Source organism: Bufo bufo, chromosome 5 (assembly GCF_905171765.1).
Source record: "Bufo bufo chromosome 5, aBufBuf1.1, whole genome shotgun sequence".
Taxonomy (NCBI): Eukaryota; Metazoa; Chordata; class Amphibia; order Anura; family Bufonidae; genus Bufo; species Bufo bufo.
Window position 1 is genome coordinate 251,781,182 of NC_053393.1, and position 12,576 is coordinate 251,793,757.

Here is a 12,576-nt window from a genome sequence, read left to right on the forward strand (position 1 = left end):
GCACGGGTCAGTCGCACTGTGGATCAGACCCACTTCACCACCAATGACTGGGCCTCCATGCGAGACCTGTGTGCCCTGTTGCGCTGTTTCGAGTACTCCACCAACATGGCCAGTGGCGATGACGCCGTTATCAGCGTTACAATACCACTTCTATGTCTCCTTGAGAAAACACTTAGGGCGATGATGGAAGAGGAGGTGGCCCAGGAGAAAGAGGGGTCATTTTTAGCACTTTCAGGCCAGTCTCTTCGAAGTGACTCAGAGGGAGGTTTTTTGCAACAGCAGAGGCCAGGTACAAATGTGGCCAGACAGGGCCCACTACTGGAGGACGAGGAGGACGAGGATGAGGAGGAGGTGGAGGAGGATGAGGATGAAGCATGTTCACAGCGGGGTGGCACCCAAAGCAGCTCGGGCCCATCACTGGTGCGTGGCTGGGGGGAAACACAGGACGATGACGATACGCCTCCCACAGAGGACAGCTTGTCCTTACCTCTGGCCAGCCTGGCACACATGAGCGACTACATGCTGCAGTGCCTGCGCAACGACAGCAGAGTTGCCCACATTTTAACGTGTGCGGAATACTGGGTTGCCACCCTGCTGGATCCCCGGTACAAAGACAATGTGCCCACCTTACTTCCTACACTGGAGCGTGATAGGAAGATGCGCGAGTACAAGCGCACGTTGGTAGACGCGCTACTGAGAGCATTCCCAAATGTCACAGGGGAACCAGTGGAAGCCCAAGGCGTAGGCAGAGGAGGAGCAAGAGGTCGCCAACGCAGCTGTGTCACGGCCAGCTCCTCTGAGGGCAGGGTTAGCATGGCAGAGATGTGGAAAAGTTTTGTCACCACGCCACAGCTAACTGCACCACCACCTGATACGGAACGTGTTAGCAGGAGGCAACATTTCACTAACATGGTGGAACAGTACCTGTGCACACCCCTCCACGTACTGACTGATGGTTCGGCCCCATTCAACTTCTGGGTCTCCAAATTGTCCACGTGGCCAGAGCTAGCCTTTTATGCCTTGGAGGTGCTGGCCTGCCCGGCGGCCAGCGTTTTGTCTGAACGTGTATTCAGCACGGCAGGGGGCGTCATTACAGACAAACGCAGCCGCCTGTCTACAGCCAATGTGGACAAGCTGACGTTCATAAAAATGAACCAGGCATGGATCCCACAGGACCTGTCCATCCCTTGTGCAGATTAGATATTAACTACCTCCCCTTAACAATATATTATTCTACTCCAGGGCACTTCCTCATTCAATACTATTTTTAATTTCATTTTACCATTATATTGCGGGGCAACCCAAAGTTGAATGAACCTCTCCTCTGTCTGGGTGCCGGGGCCTAAATGTGTGACAGTGGCCTGTTCCAGTGGTGGGTGACGTGAAGCCTGATTCTCTGCTATGACATAAATACAGATTCTGCGCTGACATCAGGCCAGATTCTCTGTTACGGGACCTCTCTCCTCTGCCTGGGTGCCTGGGCCTAAATGTGTGACAGTGGCCTGTTCCAGTGGTGGGTGACGTGAAGCCTGATTCTCTGCTATGACATGAAGACAGATTCTGCGCTGACATAAGGCCAGATTCTCTGTTACGGGACCTCTCTCCTCTGCCTGGGTGCCTGGGCCTAAATGTGTGACAGTGGCCTGTTCCAGTGGTGGGTGACGTGAAGCCTGATTCTCTGCTATGACATGAAGACAGATTCTGCGCTGACATAAGGCCAGATTCTCTGTTACGGGACCGCTCTCCTCTGTCTGGGTGCCTGGGCCTAAATGTGTGACAGTGGCCTGTTCCAGTGGTGGGTGATGTGAAGCCTGATTCTCTGCTATGACATGAATACAGATTCTGCGCTGACATAAGGCCAGATTCTCTGTTACGGGACCTCTCTCCTCTGCCTGGGTGCCTGGGCCTAAATGTGTGACAGTGGCCTGTTCCAGTGGTGGGTGGCGTGAAGCCTGATTCTCTGCTATGACATGAAGACAGATTCTGCACTGACATAAGGCCAGATTCTCTGTTACGGGACCTCTCTCCTCTGCCTGGGTGCCTGGGCCTAAATGTGTGACAGTGGCCTGTTCCAGTGGTGGGTGACGTGAAGCCTGATTCTCTGCTATGACATGAAGACAGATTCTGCGCTGACATAAGGCCAGATTCTCTGTTACGGGACCGCTCTCCTCTGTCTGGGTGCCGGGGCCTAAATGTGTGACAGTTGCCTGTTCCAGTGGTGGGTGACGTGAAGCCTGATTCTCTGCTATGACATGAAGACAGATTCTGCGCTGACATAAGGCCAGATTCTCTGTTACGGGACCGCTCTCCTCTGCCTGGGTGCCTGGGCCCAAATGTGTGACAGTGGCCTGTTCCAGTGGTGGGTGACGTGAAGCCTGATTCTCTGCTATGACATGAAGACTGATTCTGCGCTGACATAAGGCCAGATTCTCTGTTACGGGACCGCTCTCCTCTGTCTGGGTGCCGGGGCCTAAATGTGTGACAGTGGCCTGTTCCAGTGGTGGGTGACATGAAGCCTGATTCTCTGCTATGACATGAAGACAGATTCTGTGCTGACATCAGGCCAGATTCTCTGTTACGGGACCTCTCTCCTCTGCCTGGGTGCCGGGGCCTAAATGTGTGACAGTGGCCTGTTCCAGTGGTGGGTGACGTGAAGCCTGATTCTCTGCTATGACATGAAGACTGATTCTGCGCTGACATGAAGCCAGATTCTTTGCTATGGCATGAAGAGACTGATTCTCTGCTGACGTGAAGCCAGATTCTCTGCTATGGGACCTCTGTCCAATTGATATTGGTTCATTTTAATTTTTTAAATTTTTATTTTAATTCATTTCCCTGTCCACATTTGTTTGCAGGGGATTTACCTACATGTTGCTGCCTTTTGCAGTCCTCTAGCTCTTTCCTGGGCTGTTTTACAGCCTTTTTAGTGCCGAAAAGTTCGGGTCCCCATTGACTTCAATGGGGTTCGGATCGGGTTCGGATCCCGAACCCGAACATTTCCGGGAAGTTCGGCCGAACTTCTCGAACCCGAACATCGAGGTGTTCGCTCAACTCTATTCACCATCTTATGTCACTTTACCGCCAATTTTTTTTTTTATAAACAATGACCAAAAATTCATACGGTATCAATAAAACTACAAATTGCCCACAAACAATGAGTTTTACATAGCTCCATAGATGTAATTATATAATATTAAAAATGATGGGTGTCAGAATATGGGGATGCAAAGAAAAAAAAATCTGTTTTTCCACAGGTTTTTTTATTCTTACAGAAGAAAAACTATATATATATATATATATATATATATATATATATATATATATATGGTATCGCTGTAATTGTACTTACCTGCAGAATGAAGGAAACAGGTTAGTTTTACCGCTTAGGGAATGCTGTAAAAACAAAACCCATAAAACTGTGACGGAATTGCATTCTTTCCAATTCTACCCCATTTGGAATTATTTTTCCGGCTTCCCATTACATCATGTGCAATATAAAATGGATCCATTAAAAAGTACAGCTTGCCCCCCGCCTTCCCCCCCCAAAAAAATAAATAAATAAAAACAAGCCCTCACAGCACAGCTATGTGAACAGAAAAATAAAAAAGTTATGGCTTTGGCAAGGCAGGAATTAAAAAAACGAAAATGCAAAAATAGAATCCTAGAGGGATTAACTACACACCTACACAGTACAGACCTTCACTTTTTGAATCCTGATAAATGAAAAGAAGTCCTGTACTATTTCATGACTGCGTTTACACTGCTTCAATAAATCTTGCATTCATTTGAAGAAAACACCGGATCTTTTCTTCATCCTTTTTGAATCACCCTGTATTATAGCACTGAGCATTAACTCACTTCCAACAGCATCTTTATTTCAAGGTGTAGTACAAAAATAAAAAAAATATAAATAGTAGAGCTCATTGTGTCCTAAAAAAAAAAGTGGTGATTACAATCCTATTCTCATTTTGTTTATCTACAGATTTCTTCATTATCAAGGTCAGACATTTCTGACTGTACTCTCCCATATCTGTCCAATGATTCAAAGGAAATATGTGATACCATGAAGATCCAACATAACAAGCTCCAACAATGTGGAAAGATTCACTGCTATGAAGAAAGAGGCCCAGTTATTAGTCTGGGCAGGTCAAGGTAGGGGTTACTACAATTCAGCTAACAATACTAATTAGTATTGATTAAATTATTTATTTTTCTTTAGTCTTTAATGTCTGCATTTTATACTATTACTTTTTTTTTGTAATGATAGGACCGAGGCCTACTCAGCACTGTGGAATATACGGAACCAACAATGGATAGATAGAAGAACAAGAGCATTTGTTGTAAAATTTCTTCTATATAACCCTCCAACAAATCTATTTACTATGGTATCACTGCTCATAGAACTACCTTTTTCAGGGGATATTATTACTTCAACACATATAGATTCCGTTAGAATCTACCAAATCACTGCACTCATGGATTATTTTATTATGGCGTTTGAGGTATTGTAATTCTTTTTATATATCATGTTACTAAATATCTCTATGAATGTGCTTTACATATTAGATTGTATGCAAAAATTATATTGAACATAAAGAAGTTTTACAACAATTAACATTTAGGACATTTTGTTTTACCATACCAAACTTGTCTACATGGTGGAAATTTGGCTGCAATAGAGATATTCCTCTATGTGAGGTATGGGAACATTTTTGTCAAATTGATATATTATAAATGGTAATAGCTGGGAAAACACTTAGCTCTGATAATCTTTTTCTAATGCTAAAAAGACTGTAAAAAGAGTTGAATTATTGGGAAAAAGGAAATAACATAATAAAATGCAATAAAAGCTGTTCTTAAAAAAATTATTTTTTAAATGGAAATGTAAAAAGAAAAAATCATAGACATCAAATGTTTTTTTTTTAGTTTTATTTTTAGAAGTAATGAAAACGTGCCTCTAGGAGCAATAGGGGGTTGATGTTACACCTAGAGGCTAAACTTTCTCTGCCACACCCTCTGAACTTTGACAGGGCCAGGCAGTGTTAACTTCGTCATGCCTGACCCTGACTTCTCCTAAAGTCAATCAATGTGGAGAGGGTGGGGTAGTTGCAGAGAAAGCAGAGCCTGTAGGTGTAAGGCCTCTTTCACTAGGACGTCACGTGTGAGGTGCGTCATGGGAAAATGTGAGATTTTTCTGCGTGAGTGCAAAACGTTTTAATGCGTTTTGCACGCGCGTGAGAATAAAAGGCATGTTTGGTACCCGAACCCGGACTTCTTCACAGAAGTTCGGTTTTGGCTTAGGTTTTGTGTAGATTTTATTATTTTCCCTTATAACATGGTTATAAGGGAAAATAATAGCATTCTTAATACAGAATGCTTAGTAAAATAGGGATGGAGGGGTTAAAAAATTTAATAAAAAATTAACTCGCCTCATCCACTTGTTCGCGCAGCCCGGCTTCTCTTCTTTCTTCTTTGATGACCTGGGAGGAAAAGGACCTGTGGTGACGACACTGCGCTCATCACATGGTCCATCACCATGGTGATGGATCATGTGATGGACCATGTGATGAGCGCAGTGACGTCACCAAAGGTCCTTTTCCTCCCAGGTCATCAAAGAAGAGAAGCCGTACTGCAAATTTCTCATTTTTTTTCCTCAGCCAGTTTCATGCGTACAAGTCTACTGACATATGTCCTTTAAAGTCTGAACTAGAGATGAGCTACTTAAAATTTATTTTGTGCCTGAGTTTTCGAATTTGTCCCAAAAATTTTATTAGTTTCCAAATAGTTTCTGCACAAATCAAAAATGCTCAAATTGGCCTGAAAATGGTATATGACACTCTGAGGTCTACTAGGACTTTTGTATCTCTCGTCATCTCTTTTTAATTTTCTTTACAATTTTTGCTCCCCCCAATGACAGCAATAGCAAATAATGTCAGAGTGATGCTGACATATATGACTATGGGTAAATGCTCTGTTGATAGTGTTAACAAACAGTGTGTTTAAAATTGCATGTGTTATGTTTTTTTAAAATAATTGAAACCCTCCATAAATTGTCCCTTATTGGGGGCAGGTGGTGTTAAAGCACACAGTGTTATGGTAAACAGTGACCTGCAGAATCTCATCCTCTTTGGCCTCAATAATATTGTTGCACCTATCGGAAGCCAGGGAGAACTTTGGCCTACTATGACAACTGGCCAGATGGCTGGTGCTGCTGCTACTATGCACATTCTGATTCTCGGATGATGAGGCATGGGACTTTTGTTTTTTATTCTTCCATCTTCCAGGCTTTTTATTATGAGGCCTATAAATTAAAATTCACGGGTTATCTATAAATGAAATGTCATGGTTTGGTACATAGATTATTAAATGGTACTAGCAAAATTGCTAAGTTTGTTTTTGTAATTTAAAGACAAAGGAGCAATTAAATGTGCTTCCCTTTCTACAATCACGCTGCACGCTGGTGTTAACAATTTACTTTTGTTTGGTAGTAATGTAATTTTTGCAGTAAAATGTGTTTGAACTACATGGTATACTAAAGTAATAAAATGTTTTCCGTAACATGGGCATAATAATGCAATTTTTGCAGTTAATGTATTTGAACCACGCAGTTAATGCATTCACTAACACGGGTATAACAATAAAAATATTGCAGTAAAATGCCTTTGAACTACAGGGTATGATGCAGTAATGCGTTCAATAACACGGATATAAGAATGCAACTTTTGCAGCAAAATGAGTTCACTAGCACAGGTATAAGAATATAACTTATGCAGTAAAATGTCTTTTAACTTCACGGTATGATGCAGTAATGCGACTAACACTGGTATAAGAATGGATTATTTGCAGTAAAATGTCTTTAAACTACACGGTCTGATGCAGTCATGAGTGACAGATAAGTAATGCCTGCTCCCGGCCTTCTCCTCCCTCTTTCCCCCCTATAAGCGGCACTCTCTGGTCTCCTGCGTTACTCGGCCGGAGGGGGGTGATCTTTATTAGAGAACTCTTGGAGCCATCCACCGCTCGGTGAACAGGCGGAGAGCATTCGGGTTGGGAGGGGGCGAGACCTGTCTCTGGGCACTCCGGTCTCCTGCTTACAGGACGAGCGGCACTCCACTCGGCTCTCCAGGGCCAGCCAGCTAGCGGAGCGCCATCGCATACTACCACACAGCGCTGCGGGGGTTGCAGTATGGGCGGTGCTGCGGGGGTTACTGAACGGCGCAAGCGTGCGCTGAGGTGGAGCGGGACCTGAGGGGGCGGGACCTTCTCTTCCCCCCACAGCGCTCAGGAAGCTCTTCTTAGGGGACATCCTCCTACGGTGGCGCTCGCTCCTGGCTCTGGTAGGAACTCTTGTCTCCTCTCCTCAGGTCACTGTACCCTCTCCAGCCTCGAGGTGTGTTTTTTCCTAGCCATCATGTCTGATCCCACAGGTGCTCATCCTAAGCTGCCCATAGCTGTCCATTATGCTTGCTCCATGTGTCAGGCTAAATTCCCTTGTGGGCAACCAGATTCGGTCTGCACTGCTTGTCCGACACCCAGGCAGGGGTCCCCCCTTCAGCCCGTACTTTTGCCTTCCCCTCTGGCATCTGAGTTGCCGGATTGGGCCAGAACCCTCTCTCAGGTGGTAGAAAACCTCTCTAAAATCTCCCAATCCACCCTATCTATAGTGGGTCGCTTGTTTGAGAATCCGCCACCAGCGCAGGCTGCACCTCCCTCGGATGCACCCTTCAGAGCTTCTTGCTCGGGTGACCCCCCTAGGTCACTTCCCTCTGGTAAATCAGTCAGTGACGGCAATCACAAAAGCGTCCCAGAGTAGAACACGTTTCCTCCTCAGACGCATCTCCCTCTCCACCCCGTGTAAGATCTCACTCAGGTTTTTCTTCTCCTGAGGACATGCCGTCTGAAGGAGAGGTAGAGAATTCTGATTTGGACATGGATACGGAGCAGCCTTCCAAGTTGGCCTCCACTGTAGATAGCCTCATTGCTGCCATCCGTGACACCTTCCAGGTGCAGGATGATCCCCTTCCCCCCCACTGACCAACAGGAGGTATCTTTTTTCCATCTAAAACAGGCCTCGAAGGTGTTTCCTCGCCATAATAATGGTGGTTTCTAAGGCTTGGGATCATCTGGACATGCGTTTTTCCACCCCTAAAAAGCTGGATGTTCTTTATCCATTCCCAGCGGGTTGTGTGTCCACGTGGGCATCCCCTCCTAAGGTCGACCCACCAGTGGCACGGCTAGCCAAAAATACGGCTATTCCTGTAGCCGATGGATCCTCCCTTCAGACCCCTGAAGACCGTCGGATGGAATCCTGGACGAAGTCCCTCTTTGCAGCTACAGGGTCAGCCCTTAGGCCCGTGTTCGCCTCCTCGTGGGTGGCAATCTCTGAGTGGGGCAGCCAGCTGGACCAGGACCTGGTATCTGAAGTCCCTGCTCAGAATCTCCGATCCTTGGCACAGCTGATCACCCAGGCGGGGAAGTTCCTCTGCAAAGCGTCCATGGACGCAGGCACCCTCATTGCGCGCTATTCAGCGCTTGCAGTCACCTTACGCCGCAAGCTCTGGCTAAAGGTGTGGGCAGCGGACGCGACTTCCAACCGTTCTCTAACCGGACGTCCCTTTTGCCGGGGCCCGTCTCTTTGGTTCCCGGTTGGACGAAATTATTTCCGAGGCCACGGGAGGTAAGAGCACCCATCTCCCACAACCTAGAGCGAAGCGTGCCTCTCACGCTAGGTCAGGTTCCTCATGTGGTAGGCCCTTTCGTCGATTTGCTAGTTCCTGCCCCCCGGCGAGCTCTTCCGCAGTGGGGGCGAGTTTACTTCCCAGGATCGGGGCAAAAAGCCGTTCTTTCGGGCGCAGCCATCCTGGTGTCCCAGGACTCAGGCCGCTCGACCTTCCGCGGCTAAACAATCCTCAGCCTGAAGGACGTCTGGCGGGCGCACGTCTCCGATGCTTGGGCACTCGAGATTGTATCCTCAGGGTACTCGATCGAGTTCTCGTCCCTCCCCCCAGACAAGTTTTTTTTAATCCCGTCCTCCACGGGACCCCGAGCTTCTGGTTGTCCTTTCCCAGGCCATTCAGTCCCTCCTGGACCGAGGAGTCATCTCTCCTGTTCCCCCAGCAGAGAGGTTCAAGGGGTTCTACTCAAACCTTTTTGTGGTCCCCAAAAAGGGGGGCTCTGTGCGCCCAATCCTGGACCTCAAACTGCTGAACAGGTCTGTTTCTCCAGCGGTTTTGCTTCTCTAGAACGGGGGGAATTCCTTTCGGCTGTAGATATCCAGGATGCATATCTTCACGTCCCCATCGTGCGGAGTCATCAGCACTTCCTGAGGTTTGCAATTGGGGACTATCATTACCAGTTTGTCGCCCTCCCGTTCGGGCTGGCAACTGCGCCTCGGGTCTTCACAAAAATTCTGGCCCCTTTTCTCGCCCTGCTTTGTTCCAGAGGCATCTTCCTTATGCCTTATCTGGACGACATCCTCATCAAGGCTCCCTCTTTCGCTCACACGTCGAGCAGCGTAAAGATCACCCTCGAAGCTCTTGCACGTTTCGGGTGGCTGGTCAATCTTCAGAAATCATCTCTCACTCCCTCCAGGCCACTGGTGTTTCTGGGTATGCTTCTGGACACGGAAGCGGCACAAGTTCGCCTTCCTCCGGACAAGCGACTTACCGCTCAGAGTTCTTCTCAACTGCAGTCCATTCGCCTCTGCATGAAGACGTTAGGGAAGATGGTTGCCTGTTTCGAGGCGATTCCCTTTGCCCAGTTCCAATCTCGCACGTTCCAGGGAGCGATCCTGTCCTCCTGGGACTGGACTATCCCATCCGCCTCTCTCCTCAGATAAGGTCGTCCCTCTGTTGGTGGCTGTCGGTTCCAGTTCTGGGAAGGTCCTTCTTTCCAATATCCTGGATGGTTGTTACCACCGACGCCAGTCTGAAAGGTTGGGGAGGAGTTTTCCCTCCTAGGACAGTCCAAGGCACATGGTCTTGGTCGGAGTCCAATCTTCCGATCAATGTCCTGGAGCTCAGGGCGATTCTTCTATCCCTCCGGCACTGGACCCATCTCCTGAGGGGTCACCTGGTCATAGTCCAGTCGGACAACGCCACGGCGGTGGCATACATCAACCACCAGGGGGGAACAGGCAGCTTTGCGGTGATGCAGGAATCTGCCAAGATCATGCGGTGGGCGGAAGCCCACGTACCGGCAATTTCAGCAATCTACATCCCGGGTGTGGAGAACTGGACTGCGGACTTCCTCAGCAAGACAACAATAGATGCGGGCGAGTGGTCCCTGCACCTGGAGGTGTTCGAGGCGATCTGTCTACGTTGGGGTCGTCCGGACGTGGACTTGATGGCCTCAAGACTCAATCGAAAACTTCCCACCTTCCTCTTCCGAGCAAGAGATCCGGAAGCTTGCGGCGTGGACGCCCTAATCTCCCCTTGGAAGGGGTTCTCCCTCCTTTACGTGTTTCCCCCCTTCCCCCTCCTACCCAGGGTTCTACAGAAGATCAGGATGGAGGGCATTCCGACAATCCTAGTCACCCCGGATTGGCCCCGTCGCGTGTGGTACGCCGACCTCGTTCTCCTTCTAGGAGACGTCCCTTGGTCACTGCCACTCAGAGACGACCTTCTTTCGCAGGGTCCGGTCTTCCATCAGAATTTAAGGTCTCTTTGTTTGACGACGTGGCTATTGAAACCTCCGTTCAGACGCGAAGAGGGTTTCCGGCGGATGTCATCTGCACTATGATTCAGGCCAGGGAGCCTGCATCGTCCAGTATCTATTACAGGACCAGGAGGTCCTTCCTGGGTTTCTGTGAAAGCCGGAACATTCCCTCACTTCGTTTTTCTCTCCCCACGGTTCTGTCCTTTCTACAATCAGGGTTGGACCTTGGTCTAGCCCTTAGTTCTTTGAAGAGGCAGGTATCGGCGCTTTCTATCTTTTTCCAACGCCTTCTGGCCCCCCCCCCCCCCCCCCCCCGGGGCCTGTTAAAACCTTCCTTCAGGGAGTGGCACATACGGTTCCTCCGTACCATCCTCCTTTACCCTCTTGGGATCTGAATTTAGTCCTCTCAGCACTCCAGGCTTCTCCCTTTGAGCCGTTGCTGGAGATTTCACTCCGACTCCTGTCCTGGAAGGTAGTCTTTCTTGTAGCTATCACATCCATCAGACGGGTGTCCGAGTTGGCGGCGCTCTCTTGCAGAGAACCCTTCCTGGTTCTTCATAAGGATAAAATGGTTCTCCGACCCGTTCCTTCCTTTCTCCCGAAGGTAGTCACTGACTTCCATATCAACAAAGAAATTGTCCTTCCCTCCCTGTGTCCCTCTCTTGCACACCCTAAGGAAAGGGAGTTACACCATTTGGATGTTGTCAGGGCTCTGAAGATTTATTTAGCAGCTGCCCTTCCGGCGTACAGACTCTCTTTTTGTCATTCCAGAGGGTCCTCGCATGGGATTGGTGGCCTCCAAGGTGGCAATCACACGTTGGATTCGGTCTGCAATTGCGGAGGCATACCGCGCCCGAGGCAGGGTTCCGCCCTTAGTGTCACGGCCTATGGTGTGCGCTGTGACACGGTTGCCATGCATGTTGTTGCCTGCGGCAACGTGTAGCTTTCTATGCTTGTGTGTGCATTTCCCCTTTAAGTGGCTTCCTTCCTTTGTCTGGTGTTGGAAGGGTTAACTCCCTTCCTAGTGTTTTGTGAACACTGGGTTTATGTGTGTGTGGGTGTGGCTGCTTGGGCTATTTAGCCTCCGCTAGAGGCCAGGAGTCAGTGATACTCCAGCCATGGTGTGTGCTGGAGCTATACTCCTGGTCTTCATATTACATCTGTCCAGTGAGGGCCAACCTTGTGATCATCAATGTTATTCCGGTGTCTCCTTCCCTTCGTGTATGGAGTGGGTTTTGATCAGGGTGTTGGTATGTCTATTTTTGGTGTTACATGTCTGGTAGTGTTTGGTGTCCAGCAAATGAAGACATTCCCCTGTCTCACATTTATTGCAGCTATGAGTGTCCTGGGTCCCTGTGTGGTTCGTGGTGTGTGCTGTGTCCTTTAATGTTGGTGTGGACACTAGCACTTGTGCACGGGTTCCAGTCAGTGTGTCTGTGGCAGGTAAGTGTGTTACTGGTTTCGCTTACCTGCCATCTCCATATGCTGTATGTGTTCCCCTCTCCTTGCAGCCTGGCCTCAGATAGACTCCTGTTCCTCCATGACTGGGATGAACAGGTCGTCTCTCCCCTGCTCCTAAGTGAGGGATTTTCAGGGTGACTCAGGATATTAGGTATCCAGGGTATGAGCCGTCCCACCATCAGGGTCCGTTCATACGGTGAGGAGTCAGGGAGAGGATTAGGGATGTTGTAGGAGGTGACCTGCTCCCTTATTACTCCTTTTGGCCAGGCTGATCCCCTTTACCCTTTGTCACCGCACGGTGGGGGGTTTCCCCCACTCCCCACCGTGACACTTGGGTGTCACGGCTCACTCCAATAGAGCGGTGGGCACATCTTGGGCTCGGAGGAATCGCGCTTCTGCCGTGCAGTTGTGTAAGGTGGCTACTTGGTCCTCCTTACACACATTCACAAAATTTTACCA

The 12,576-nt window shown here is 48.5% G+C and overlaps 1 protein-coding gene across 2 annotated transcripts in view; it reads left to right on the forward strand.

Moving 5' to 3' along the window:
- The window catches only part of PKD1L1 (polycystin 1 like 1, transient receptor potential channel interacting), a 492,422-nt gene that overhangs the window by 391,866 nt on the left and 87,980 nt on the right, over positions 1 to 12,576 (forward strand). For both annotated transcript variants that reach the window (XM_040432599.1, XM_040432598.1), the window contains exons 56-57: positions 3,983 to 4,152; positions 4,268 to 4,502. In XM_040432599.1, coding sequence (XP_040288533.1) covers positions 3,983 to 4,152; positions 4,268 to 4,502 — 405 coding nt within the window. The remainder of the gene's footprint in view (positions 1 to 3,982; positions 4,153 to 4,267; positions 4,503 to 12,576) is intronic.